This window comes from Ramularia collo-cygni (assembly GCF_900074925.1).
Source record: "Ramularia collo-cygni strain URUG2 genome assembly, contig: RCC_scaffold10, whole genome shotgun sequence".
NCBI lineage: Eukaryota > Fungi > Ascomycota > Dothideomycetes > Mycosphaerellales > Mycosphaerellaceae > Ramularia > Ramularia collo-cygni.
The window spans coordinates 1247155-1259641 of NW_019716264.1; the positions used below are offsets into that span (position 1 = coordinate 1247155).

Sequence of the window (12487 nt, forward strand, 5' to 3'; positions counted from 1 at the left end):
GGWGAATCAAAAGACTGGGTTCCCCGCAACCGCTTCGATGGTGCTGGTCGAATCTCAGGAATTACGAGGCTGGATGGATGGTGTCCTCACAAGGACCAAGTCCAACGGACATTTGCTGCCGCGGTCACTCGGTGTCCGAACAACGTCTTTGCGAACATCAATAAGTTCTATGCCGTAAGTCACCGAATCGGCTTTATCTGGCACAAGGACTCAGAGTGGTATCTCAAGCACCGACTACACTGCATTTCATTTTGAGTGTGTCTTGAACGAAGAGGATGATTCACGCGGAGGTATTCGGACGGCACACTGCATATATACAGATTGGACCCACAGGAGGAGCCGGTAGAATGGTATCACAGATAGCCGCAATTGTGACATCCGTCCAACCCTCGCGACGGCGCTTGCTGATCTACGGAGAGCGACCCACTGATACACGATGAATTCAACCTTCGGACCTATCCAAGGCACATCAAGCCTTTCAGTTTCTGGATCCAACAGGCCGTTGCGAAAGCGCGCCGCCTGTAATAGTTGTCATGCCAGTAAGGTTAGTGCAGCCCGTATTTCATTGGCAAGTGCTTGTAATGCTTTGCCCGCAGTGGTACCTGGCATATTCCCGATCAAATTCTGGTACATCATCGTCTTCGTTGTCGTCCTTGCTGATTTCTCGACGTAGGTGAAATGTAGCGGCGAGCGTCATGGCTGTACGCGCTGCCAAGAGCACGGCCTTCAGTGTGAATATGAGGTCTCTATGGTTGGTCGCACGTCGACCAAGCGAGGCAAGCGAAAGAGGCAAGACAGCTCAACATCAAAAGCCCAATTTCAACGACAGCAAGGTTCGGAGCCCACGATTCAAAGACGTGTGCAGGTACAGCCGACGACATTGGAAGCGCCGACACGTCAAAATCAATCGCATCCCGAGCATCTTCAAACCACACATGGTGGTTCTGCCCAGCAAACCACGATCAATCCTGGCACCGATGACGAAGTTTTCGGACACGAAAACATGAGCTCTCATCCTTCACTTTCCGACGAGAACGTGTCTCTTATGGGTGCGAGTGAGGGTCTCATGGAAGAGTTCCTCATGTTCGATTATCCGAATGACCCACTGGCACTGGATGAGAGCTTTCAATACGAAGCGAGCAGCACAACTCATTCGGCGATGGACTTGATTCAAACCCAGCCGCTTTCTATCTCGAAAGATCTTCACCGATACGAACGTAGCGCACGGCAGCCAACCCCGACCCCAAGTGTGTCGACGCATCAAGGGACAATTGCTGCTGATCGTCAAATCTCCACAAGCCTGGACGCAACTTATGCCAGCCATGTTGAGATCAAGCACCCTCAGCAGACTGCCCTCTCCTCCCTGATGGAGATCATCAGCGATCTCGAGGGTTGTGTCAGGGGGGATAGACTGCTCCGTATCGATAACCGCTTGAGTACAAGTAGAGCAGCAATATGTGGGCTTCGGATGGTCATTGCGAAGAACTMCTTCCAATCTTCTGGAATTTGTTTAGTGTTGATTGCTTCTGCGCTTGATCTAATCTTGGAGAACTATAGCTGTGTTGTGGGTGCAATCAACGGCGATTATGAAGATGTGGATCATGATGTACATGCATCGGAGGCGCGACGCATGGACGGTGTCGTAGAGATGGACTCGCCATCTCTTATGACTCCCAGCACAATGACACCATCTTCGGAGCAGAGCAGGCAACCTACGCGTACTTCCTCGCTAGGTGCATGCTCGAGTGGATCCTCCATACCACTTCGCATGGGCTGTTACGAGCTGGACGAGGAAGACCAGGTTCTGCTACGCAACCACATTATTCGCAAAGAGCTTCGGCGTTGCATTGAAGTCGCACGAAGCTGCGTGAAGTTGTCGCAGCCAAGCGGTGGGGGTTTTTCGTCGAACTACAATCGAGTGCGATGTTCACTACAAGCGGATACGGAAGCTTCAGTGTATCGTCTATTAGCAGCGCTGGATATCCGGGCGAGAGAAGAATGTTGAGAAGAATTTCCTCGGCAGAATCACTTCCTGCAAAGAGTCAGTCATGAAGGGGAAAGTGAAATCTTGGCTTGACTTCCGACACCATAGGACGTCTTCAAACTTTCAAAGAAAGCATTTGAATGGAATTTATCTCTCAATTGAACCTCTCTCTTTCTAACAATCTTGGTGATCATATTCTCGCAGTGATTTGGATCGAGGCTTGGTGAAATWGAAGGTTGCCACCCTACCTCAACAACAACAAGATTCATAAGGAAATGTCCGACGCAGCATGTGACTCTCCGTAATCCCGCTTTTGAGGTGTTTATAGCTACCTGTTCGCGAGCATTGTCATCGATTTGCACCATGCCACCGGGCCTGGACCGCTTTTCAAACTGCTCTTCTCACAGCAAAGTCTCCGAGATTTCTGGAAATGTCTCCGGCGGGTGGACGCAAGCCAAAGTCTCCGCGGAGAGGCGGCAGACTGATATATAAAGTGTACGTCTGTACTCTGATAAAGTCCTTGTCATTTCCCCTCGCTCAAAGGACTTTGATCTGTATCTTGTTGACGCAACTCCCGAAACAACACACTACCTCCACTATCCCAACATCATGTCGACAAGGTCCAACGGAACCGAAACGTTGGCTCAAACCAACCGCAAATACTGGGAGTAAGTCGATGATGCATACAACTCGTGTTGATCCCACAACTGACAGACTACCAAGTGCTGCGTCTGAAGACACGCAACAAGCCGCGTGGGTCAATGATCTCTATGCCCAGATTGGCACTTTCCTGATGGATCCGGAATCGTCTTCATGGCTCGGACTTCCACCCCCGGGGGAACCTCAACAAAAGATGCTTGACTACGCCTGCGGTATTGGACTTCCATCCCGTTGCCTCAAACCTCACTTCAAGTTATGCGTCGGCATGGACGTATCTGCTGGCATGCTTGCCAAGTACAAGAACACTGCATCTAGTCTTGGTCTAGGCACAGATGAAATGCTTGCAGTGCGAGGTGATCTCACAGCAGAGCCTGTGGAAACAACAGACCCTCCACTTCCGGAGGAGAAGTTGCGGAACTTCGATCTGATTGCTATATGTAAGCAGTCCCAACTTCCATCCACCATTAATCGGCGARGATGCCGGTGCCGTTCTGTACTGACTGTGTGTAGGCATGGCACTCCACCACATGGAAGACATTCAGCGAACCATCACAAAGCTGGTAGAGAGACTACGTCCAGGCGGAACGATGCTCGTGATCGATTGGGCTCAGATCAACGGGGCCACTCCCGCCCAGAAGAAGCTCATCAAAGATGTCGAAAGCGGGAGAGTTTCTATCCAGGATACTAAACACAACGGACATGGACATCAGCACCAGCATCATTCCAAACAAGGCGATCATCAATTCATGGACCCAAATGACCCGTCGAAGCCACATCCTGCAAGCCACACGATCAGCCATGAAAACTTCTCCGAGGAACAGATTCTGGAATTATTCGAGAAGGCTGGCTGCACGGAAGGTCGTTTCAAACTGGCGGAAGAGCTGTTGGAAATTCCTGGTTCAAGAGTCGGCAAGATGCAACTTTTCTGGGCGCGAGCAACAAAGATATAGAGGTTGGAGGGATGATGCCATTGCTTGGTGAATGTGAATGTAGAAATGATCACTGCCGACGACAGTGTCGATTTCAATAAATGCAATAAAATGACTTTTGATTTTTTCTTCACAGTGTTCGCAGATGTATTGGAAAGCAAACCCGGTAAACCGTGGCCATGAAGCATATGGCACACCGAAGACATGTGGCAAATGGGCACTACCTACCGGAGACTTTCGAGTTGGTGACGACATTCCATAATCGACATGGACTTCATCTCCGCTCTGCCTCTAGATTACAAGATACTGCGAAAATCCTAAATATCTTCAAAAGATCCGTCTCTCAGCTCGTAATAAGTTTCCAGGATGTCGGAGAGTTGTCGATGTAGAGATCAGCCGAGGAATTCCAGAAAAGAGGAGGGAAATTCATGACCTCGGATGACGAAGTCCTTCACCACCTGGGCACCATATCTCCTCCATCATCATCATGATTAAAGGATCAAAGCACTCCGACACACCATACCCAAAGAATCACAATGCCGGAAAGTGAACCTCAATCTCCCTCTCAGAAAGCCCAAGCACGTCTCGCAGCCATCCAAGAATCCCTCTCGCACAAGCCCCAGCAAATCTCCTTTCCTCTCTTCGATGATCTCCCTCCAGTTCCCGGCCAACCCCAAGGTTCTCTCTGGAATTTCTTCTCCCACGCTTCGGGCGTAAAAGATGAGCTCGGGACTCTCAATCTTCTGACGCACCAAGTCGTCCTGCAAGCCTCCCAAGAGATCCRCACAGGACAACATGTCCAACTAGACTGGTCTCTGTCGGAGAACATACAATTCCCTGGATTCGGAAGGAAACCTTTTCAGCAGAAAATTCTGGATTCGAAAGCTGCGACGAAAGGTGCTCATATTGGGCTAGATGATCAGTTGAATTTCAACACGCAAGGTGGAAGTCAATGGGACTCGCTTAAGCATTTTGCTCATCAGAAATCGGGGCTGTGAGTCCATCAGTCTATCGCGGGTTTCGAGGAAGTCATTGCTGATGGATATAGGTACTACAACGGCGCCACACATGAGGAAGCCCTGAAAACTCCAGTCAACGGCATTCACAACTGGTGCGAGCGAGGCGGTATCGTAGGGCGCGGAGTACTGGTAGACTGGTTGACTTGGTATGAGAATAAGCACGGGAAAGCTTCCTCTCCCATCAGTCGACATGAGATTCCCGTCTCGGAGCTGGATGAATGTCTCAAGTCACAAGGCACAATCACACATCCTGGAGACATTCTCATTATCCGCAGCGGCTTCACCAGATGGCATAACAACGCCAACGCCGAGGAGAGAAAGCGAGGCACTCGAGAAAACTCAACCACAATCGGATTGCAGAGCAATGAGACGACAGTACGGTGGCTTTACGATCATCACTTCGCAGCGGTGGCGGGTGATACAGTCGGATTCGAGGCGTGGCCGCCACCAATGGAGACGGGATGGTGTTTGCATGAGTGGCTACTGGTGCAATGGGGCACGCCTATCGGAGAGCTCTGGGATCTGGAACAACTGAGCAAGATCTGCGAGAAGGAACAGAGGTACTCATTCTTCTTGACATCTGCGCCACTCCATGTCAAAGGTGGCGTCGGCAGTCCGCCCGGTGCCATTGCCATATTCTAGCACTCTACAGACCATGTCAGTACTACCCRGACGGCGGAAAGTCGGGCTTGACAGGCTTACCATGTGCTTATCACTTCTTCCTCTCCGCTGGGTTCGATCCATTTCCAGCTCATTCTTGAACATTTGCAGGACCGCAGTGATCACTACGTTGTAGAATCCCCTCACGCATACACATTGCACAGCATACACCGAAGAAATACCAACCTACTGGGTGAAGCCAACATCGGAGCACTCCATCATGTCCGCGTYGTTGCCCAGGTCAACACCGCCCTCATGGTCATCCTGCGCGGCCACCAAGTCTTCCTCATCSAATGGAGCGAAAACGCCTTCCAACTCCTTGCTCTGGCCAGTTGTGTTCATGTGCTCGGTCGCCATCTTCCAGTACGCCTGCCACATTCCCGGAGTGATGGTTTCGGCGATTGCTTGAGCGGTGATGCCGTGGCCATGGGCGTGATCTTGGCTCTGCTCCGTGAGGCTTTCGTACACGGCGGTGATGAAGCTCTTGAGTATCTCAATGTGCATCGGGTGGAGTGGAGCCATGTCCTGGCGCGCGATGAGCACACTGCCGACCTTGTCCATCCACTTGGCCGGTGGACAGAGGAGGGGCGCACTGGTGCTGGGAGAGCAAACAAGCATCAGCCGAGCTGCGGTGTAATTGGGGAAGTAGTTGGCATTGTCCTTGGAGCCGTAATTGGCGTAGGCGGTCCAATCCTTATCGTCCTCTGGCAACAGCAAGTCATGACGAGGTGGTAGGCGGCCTCGACGATCGCTGCTGTTGACATTGCGGGGCTTGCCAGTGCGAGGGCGGTAGACGGTGAGCAGCGACGGACGCAGCGGCATCATCACCAACGGCATGCCAATCAGACGTGACACCTCGCTCACCTCGCCGCGCTCGAAGATCTCGTGACCAGGCTGCAAGTTGTAGACCTTGAACACCGGAATCTCGAATTCCCTCTTTGCCTCGCCGTCGCACGCATATTTGACCGCTGCAATGGTTCGAGTCATGATGGTGTATAGTGCAAGCAAGCGGGGATGTGATGGATGAATGCGTGCAGTGTGTTGAGATGAAGGTTGTGGGGAGCGCGCTTCTTCCACCGCGCCCTGTTGTTTGTTGTCACCGCYACCTCGCCCTCTCCCGCCATCCCGCCGCCGATCCGTGCCTGACCACCGTGAGGCAGGTGCGATGTCCCTTCTGAAATGTTCTCACATCGCCAAGATATTCACTTCTCACTCACCTTCAACACCAACACCAACACCAACACATATGGCGACCATGCAGCTGGCTAATGATGCAGTATCGCCACGTCCTGCACTGCCACCATCCCCATGCCTGAACATCAATCACCTTGCAATGACGAGCCTCCAGCTTCGCGCRCATCTCGAGGACCTCCCGCAAGAACTCTACAATGAAATCTACGACCTCACCTTCACTTCGCCGGTCAATACCATCATCTGTGTCGAGGAACTCCAAGGAGGCGCAGCAAGTCAAGCTCCATGCCCATGGAATCTCATGCAAGTCTCCAGCGGTACTAGAACTATGGTCGCCGCTTCATACTATTCGGAAAACGTCTTCATCGTGCGCAATGTCGACCTGCTTTTCACGTGGCTCGATGGTATGCCTTCGGTCATGAGACATCTACTCAAGGATGTTCGATGTCGGAAACAAATCAACGACTCCATACTGGGACCAGGGGGACCATGGACACTTCTTTTCTCCCATCGATATATCAGGGACTGGGTGGAGCGAAAGTGGCCCGATATGATGGACAACAGTCTCACTCTTGGCTATGTCGTAAGTCAATGAGCCAATCTGGGAAGCGCGTCGTTTGCGCTCCATGCTAATATGCGATAGGAGCCAATCAAGGACAAGACTCTCCCCTCAACGGAGCAAGCCAGAGTCGAGAAGTGATTCGTGTTGCAACCACAACTCWCAATGCTTGCAATCGGCTGATGGTGCAGGCGACGTTCTGTGCTTTGGTGCTAAGCGGAGGACTCACTGTCCGAATGGGAGGAGGGGCAAGTTATGCGTGCTGAAGTGAATCGGGGTGATGGAGTGTTCCATATCGTCCAATGGCGAAAAGAGGCTCACTCAATCGAGATCAACAAGCTCTGTCGGGTCCTCAAATGTCTGATGGAGTCAGAGGACCAATCGGTGCATGTCAGTTGGTGGAAACAATCAAGTATTACTCTCGAGCCTTGATTGGTATAATACCCAACTATCGAACAATTCTGCAGTATACCAGCGAACAGTTACTGCACATAAGCCTTCTCATCGAGCCTGTCACCAGCATCGAAGACTCCGTGTCACTCCATCAGAGTACACATCTGGTGGCCTCCCCAGTGATATACATATTCGCTATCATGTCGTGTCGTGTATTCGATGCATCAGATAGGCTTCATCTTGACCACGAGCAGCCAGATGTAAACGAACGCTTCGGAGTGCATCCAGCCGTAGATAAGAGATTGTTCTCGCCTGTAGAGCCGGCAGTGCAGAAGCGCTAGACCATCTCGACTGGTCCCGCTATCTTGGATAATGGGCACAGCCGTTTACATTTTTGCTGGCTTTGGGGAGGGCACTTCGAAACCGGCCTTGATCTTAACTGCGGCCTTGTCGTGCTCGCAGGTACTGATGAGCTTGCCATCATCTTGACGCTTCATTGATCCTCTCAAAAAGGCAAGAGACTTTCCGGAATGCACGACCTCAACATCGCATTCGACCATGATTCCTTCCGGCGCCGGCCTCAGATATCTACGTCCAGAGTCGATTAGCATACCATGAAGAAGCGCAGTCAAACAAAGAGAGTGAAATGACACTCAGACTTGACTTACGTGACACTCAGACTTCTGGAAACCCCAGCGTTGCCCCAAGAGCCAGGAGCATCAATAGCCTGCAGAAGGATACTCGTCAAAACGTCGTAGAAGGTGGCGGCAGCCCCTCCATGCAAGTTTCCGCTGAAGTTGCAGTAGAATCTCTCGACTCGAAAAGCAAAAACAGCAGACGATGTTGTCGGGGAGAGCTGCTTGTACGACACCAGCTTGACATCTTCCGTCAGGAATTGCGATAAGAGGCGAACATCGTCCGGACTTGACATGCCGAGGAGAGCATTGATCTTGTCTTCCGGAGAGCCGTTGATAAACTTGGGGTCATTTGTGAGTCTYGCGAATAGCGTTTGCTGGCTGTTGGTAGATGACATTATGGTGATTGGATGGGCCCGTGGCCGTGGTCGGGGAAGCGTAATCGGATGGGCGTATGATCAGTATTGTTTGTTGTTTGTTGAAGTGATGAAGTCGAGTCTGGCAGCTTCTTCTCCTCTGGATAGTGAGGTACAAGCAGCCCGTTCGTGACTGGCAAGATTACCTTAGGTTGTTCCCAACTTGTTGATTCCCGGCTATCGTTGCTTCCTCCCTTCCACGAGGCAACATCGCCGAGGTAAAAGTCTAATCTCCATKCCAAGACCCAGAAACCCCGTGGGGTAGAACAAAGTTGGTAGAAGATTGGAAGACTTCTCAACGACATCGTCTCGAAGCCATCGCGTCGTGTTGTGCCTCCGGAGTCCGCCAGTCGTGGTGATGATCGGTGAGCAAGATGCGGGAGAAAACTCATCAAAGCGGGTCAGATCGTGGCGATGCTCGCTCGTGCGCCCAGCTCATGTGCCACACGCCACAGTACAGCACAGATTAAGGTAAAGGTAAGGTAAGGTAACCATGATGTGCCGTCCGATGGCGGGGATGTGTGTGGGTCACTCGTGCTGAAGCGAAGACGGCGATGGATCATGGAGCTCTGCGGGAGTAAAATATTCTCTCGTCTGTAATAATTGTCTCAGTAGGTACTTTCGTCATCATTTCGATCTTGACCTTCTCACGAAGAAGTGCCTGCAGATTTCCTGCAGTCGGAGCCTGCTGTACAACTTACCACCTAGCATCCTCAAGATCTGATACCACTTCCATTTTCATGGACAGGGCGGCGATAGATGGATAAATAGCTCGACATGACCACCCCTCCAAAAGCCGAAGATGGGAAAGCCACCACACAGGAAAGACCAACGTCTAGTATCATCGCCTCCCCCAAGATGGAAGGGCAGTACAAGTCGCCTCCCGCGAATTGTGGATTCCTCTCTGCACAGCTCGCAGGGCCGCGTAGACCACTTTCCCCAGATACCCTCTCGATCATTTCGACAGAGGGCTACGACCAGATACATCATGTACAACAACCACCCTGTCATATCAATCATTCGTCTCCTTCCGACGACGAGTCACAACCCGGATGGCGATACAAACTCCGCCGCTCTTGGACCAGGAACTACGGACTTTTTCTCATGCTCTTGGCACAATTCTTTGGAACATGCATGAATGTGACGTAAGTGCATGCATCTAGGGAAATCATTCTTCAGATTGTGACACTTCGAGGCGAAACGTCCCACAAATATTCGCCCATGTCATCCATCCCAGACAATGCTGACCTTGGCCATCTACTCCTAGTGTCAGACTTCTCGAAGTTGAAGGGAACGAGGGCAAAGGCATGCATCCCTTCCAAATTCTCTTCGCACGCATGGCAATCACTGTTATCCTCGCAAGTCTGTACATGTATTACAGAAAGACGCCCCACTTTCCTTTTGGACACCCCGATGTGAGGACTCTTTTAGTAGCGAGAGGAACCACTGGATTTTTTGGAGTGTTCGGAATGTACTATTCCCTCCTCTATCTACCACTTTCCGACGCAACCGTCATTACTTTCCTTGCTCCCGGACTTGCATGCTGGGCCTGTTCGTACCTCATCAAGGAGCCTTTCACCAGAGTGGAGAAAATTGGRACCTTGATATCACTGGTAGGAGTACTGTTCATTGCTCGTCCGACGACGTTTTTCCATGCCTTTGGAGGTACATCACCCGCAGCGGGAGTGGGCGATATGGCGCCTTTCGGGCAGGACCCAGGTGACTACGACAACGTGACCCCTATTCAGCGCTTGATTGGCGTAGGCGTCGCACTTGTCGGAGTTGCCGGTACCGCCGGCGCAATTACCACCATCAGATGGATTGGGAAGAGAGCCCACCCGCTAATCAGCGTCAACTACTTCGCCATATGGTGTACTTTGGTCAGCTTCGTCATGCAACTCGCTATCCCTAGTGTGGGCTTCTTGCTACCGGCGAACTTGAAGGAATGGGGATATCTCATATTCTTGGGAATCTGCGGCTTTGTTATGGTATGTTGACCTTGGCTTTGGAAGTTCAGTGATTGCTAATACAACGCAGCAATTCCTTCTAGCAGCCAGTCTATCCTACGAAAAGTCCTCCCGAGCGACCAACATTGTCTACTGTCAGATGATCTTCGCTCTTGGGTTCGACGAGCTGATCTTTGGGCATCTGCCGAATGTTTTGAGCATTATAGGATCGAGCCTCATTCTGGGTGCTGCAATCTTTGTGGCTCTGCAGAAAAAGGATCCCGCGACTAGTACAGCTACAACAGAACGCGAGCCATTGCTCAGAGACGAAGAGGCTGGACTAGAGGCGGGTCGTCTTCGAGCGAACGAACACGGTAGACCTCCCGTGTAGGCCTTACAGATGAGAACCTTAGAAGAGCGAAACCCATAGATAGAGGAGCAGACAGCACATGCGCATTACGACTGACGATTGGCAGCAAATGATAAACAGAATGAGCAAGATCCTAAGGCTGACCGCCCGATGTTGAGTAAAGGCATCGCATGATTATTCAAGTGGCGTGATATGGCCGCCCGACGGCGCCCGACGGATACACATAGCAACAAATCGGGTGGGTTGCATCCTTGGGATATAATGCTAGGCGTTCGGCACTTTGATCGTTTGCCAAAGCTGCCGATGTGAAAAAGAAATCAACAAAGCAGCGTCTTCCACTGCCCTCTCCGTTGGGATACGGGCCACGCTACTAKTATTACCGTCAATCCTGCAGAGAGCACGGCCTGGAGACAGTACGAACACGACCAAGGTGTCTTCTCTCGACGAGAAACCCTCATATCGATAGCCCTGACCGTTGGCAGATGTTCGAGAAACGAGACTCAAGATATGGAAGAAGCCATTCGTTGCAGTGAACACGGAGCTGTGAGTAAAGATGCACGCTACAACGGACTAATTGTAAGTCGAGAGTCACTGTAAGCCTCYCTTACACAGAGAAAATTCGAGATCATCGACACGGAGGGCAAAATTCATTTCCCCAGACTTCGTCAACATACACGTTCACGGATGGCAAGTAGCATATCGCAGCATCATTTCATGTGCCACTCTGGTTCAATACTTTGTCTGGATCAGTCCGGTATCTCATCCTCCGGAAAAGGCCTCCGCTCCAGACGACAGTTACGTCTCTTCGCTAGAATGATCTTGGAGGGCTTGTTACCTACCGGTAGTCCGGAGGTGGTGACATCTATCAGCAAGTGAACGACTTTCAGGCTATTTCTTATTCAAGGTCAAGGTCAGAAAGTCATATCATAGAGGTCTTGGACGGCAGTACTGAGAGACATTGATAAGATGGAAGCGAGTCATATTGAAGTAACTCATGTTGCAGCAATGCCACCATCCTGATTCCCCTCAGCATTCACACCGGCGCAGAAATCTATCATCATCATCAACCCGCAGCTTGGACATCCGAACGACCAAGCACCATCAAGCATTTGGATCAGGACATCCCTCTGGAACGGGATCAACATATTGACCCGAGATGGTGCACACAGTGTAATCCTGAATCACAGCATCAGCCTCGATCCTCTTGAAGAATCCCCCAAATCGAACGAAATTCACACTCAAGCTCACCTCAGTCTCACAAAAGGTTTCGCAACCCTTGGTACATGTATTCTCCACATCCCCTCCCAAATCCGTGCAGCTGCCATAGAATCCAGTCCCGCCATTACATACGGCGATGCAATCCGGAGCACAGTCGATACAGCCCTCAGCGGTACCACAGCAGGCCAAGAGGGCTCCGCCCGCTGGGTTTCGAATCGAGACACATTCGTCTGGACAGGTTCCCAGACCGGGGAGTTTGATGGGACCGGGTTTTTGGGCGAGAGCTGGGATGCTGCAGAATGCCGTTGCTAGAGCGAGGGTGGAGAGGAGAGTTTGCTTCATTTTGGGAGGAGTTCTGATGGGCGTTGTGGGCTGAGGTGGAATGTTGGCGTGTGCTATGAGGGAAAAGAATTGACTTTTGACAGTCGCACTGCACTTTATATGTCTTGCCATCGAGTACTTCAACGCATAATGTGATCCGTAGATGGCATGTCTTGGCAAAATTCC

At 51.3% G+C, this 12487-nt stretch overlaps 8 protein-coding genes; 5 read left to right on the forward strand and 3 right to left on the reverse strand.

The window, feature by feature from the left end:
- Positions 1-436: 436 nt before the first annotated feature.
- Positions 437-2005, forward strand: RCC_07057 (uncharacterized protein; the record flags this gene model as incomplete). XM_023772316.1 has 2 exons in its annotated part: positions 437-544; positions 674-2005. 2 exons carry the CDS (start codon positions 437-439, stop codon positions 2003-2005), a joined length of 1440 nt encoding a protein of 479 aa, XP_023628084.1.
- Positions 2006-2593: 588 nt separating this feature from the next.
- On the forward strand, positions 2594-3594 carry RCC_07058 (uncharacterized protein; the record flags this gene model as incomplete). XM_023772317.1 has 3 exons in its annotated part: positions 2594-2652; positions 2708-3081; positions 3155-3594. 3 exons carry the CDS (start codon positions 2594-2596, stop codon positions 3592-3594), a joined length of 873 nt encoding a protein of 290 aa, XP_023628085.1.
- Positions 3595-4109: 515 nt separating this feature from the next.
- Positions 4110-5234, forward strand: RCC_07059 (uncharacterized protein; the record flags this gene model as incomplete). XM_023772318.1 has 2 exons in its annotated part: positions 4110-4567; positions 4622-5234. The coding sequence occupies 2 exons, from the start codon at positions 4110-4112 to the stop codon at positions 5232-5234; spliced, it is 1071 nt and encodes a 356-aa protein (XP_023628086.1).
- A 204-nt stretch (positions 5235-5438) lies between these two features.
- On the reverse strand, positions 5439-6239 carry RCC_07060 (uncharacterized protein; the record flags this gene model as incomplete). The annotated part of the gene is made up of 1 exon (XM_023772319.1): positions 5439-6239. The coding sequence occupies one exon, from the start codon at positions 6237-6239 to the stop codon at positions 5439-5441; it is 801 nt and encodes a 266-aa protein (XP_023628087.1).
- Positions 6240-6585: 346 nt separating this feature from the next.
- RCC_07061 (uncharacterized protein) lies at positions 6586-7143 on the forward strand (the record flags this gene model as incomplete). XM_023772320.1 has 2 exons in its annotated part: positions 6586-7026; positions 7087-7143. The coding sequence occupies 2 exons, from the start codon at positions 6586-6588 to the stop codon at positions 7141-7143; spliced, it is 498 nt and encodes a 165-aa protein (XP_023628088.1).
- Positions 7144-7781: 638 nt separating this feature from the next.
- On the reverse strand, positions 7782-8428 carry RCC_07062 (uncharacterized protein; the record flags this gene model as incomplete). XM_023772321.1 has 2 exons in its annotated part: positions 7782-7983; positions 8064-8428. 2 exons carry the CDS (start codon positions 8426-8428, stop codon positions 7782-7784), a joined length of 567 nt encoding a protein of 188 aa, XP_023628089.1.
- Positions 8429-9304: 876 nt separating this feature from the next.
- On the forward strand, positions 9305-10783 carry RCC_07063 (related to DUF6 domain protein; the record flags this gene model as incomplete). XM_023772322.1 has 3 exons in its annotated part: positions 9305-9591; positions 9714-10434; positions 10484-10783. 3 exons carry the CDS (start codon positions 9305-9307, stop codon positions 10781-10783), a joined length of 1308 nt encoding a protein of 435 aa, XP_023628090.1.
- A 1080-nt stretch (positions 10784-11863) lies between these two features.
- Positions 11864-12322, reverse strand: RCC_07064 (uncharacterized protein; the record flags this gene model as incomplete). The annotated part of the gene is made up of 1 exon (XM_023772323.1): positions 11864-12322. One exon carries the CDS (start codon positions 12320-12322, stop codon positions 11864-11866), a length of 459 nt encoding a protein of 152 aa, XP_023628091.1.
- Positions 12323-12487: the final 165 nt, after the last annotated feature.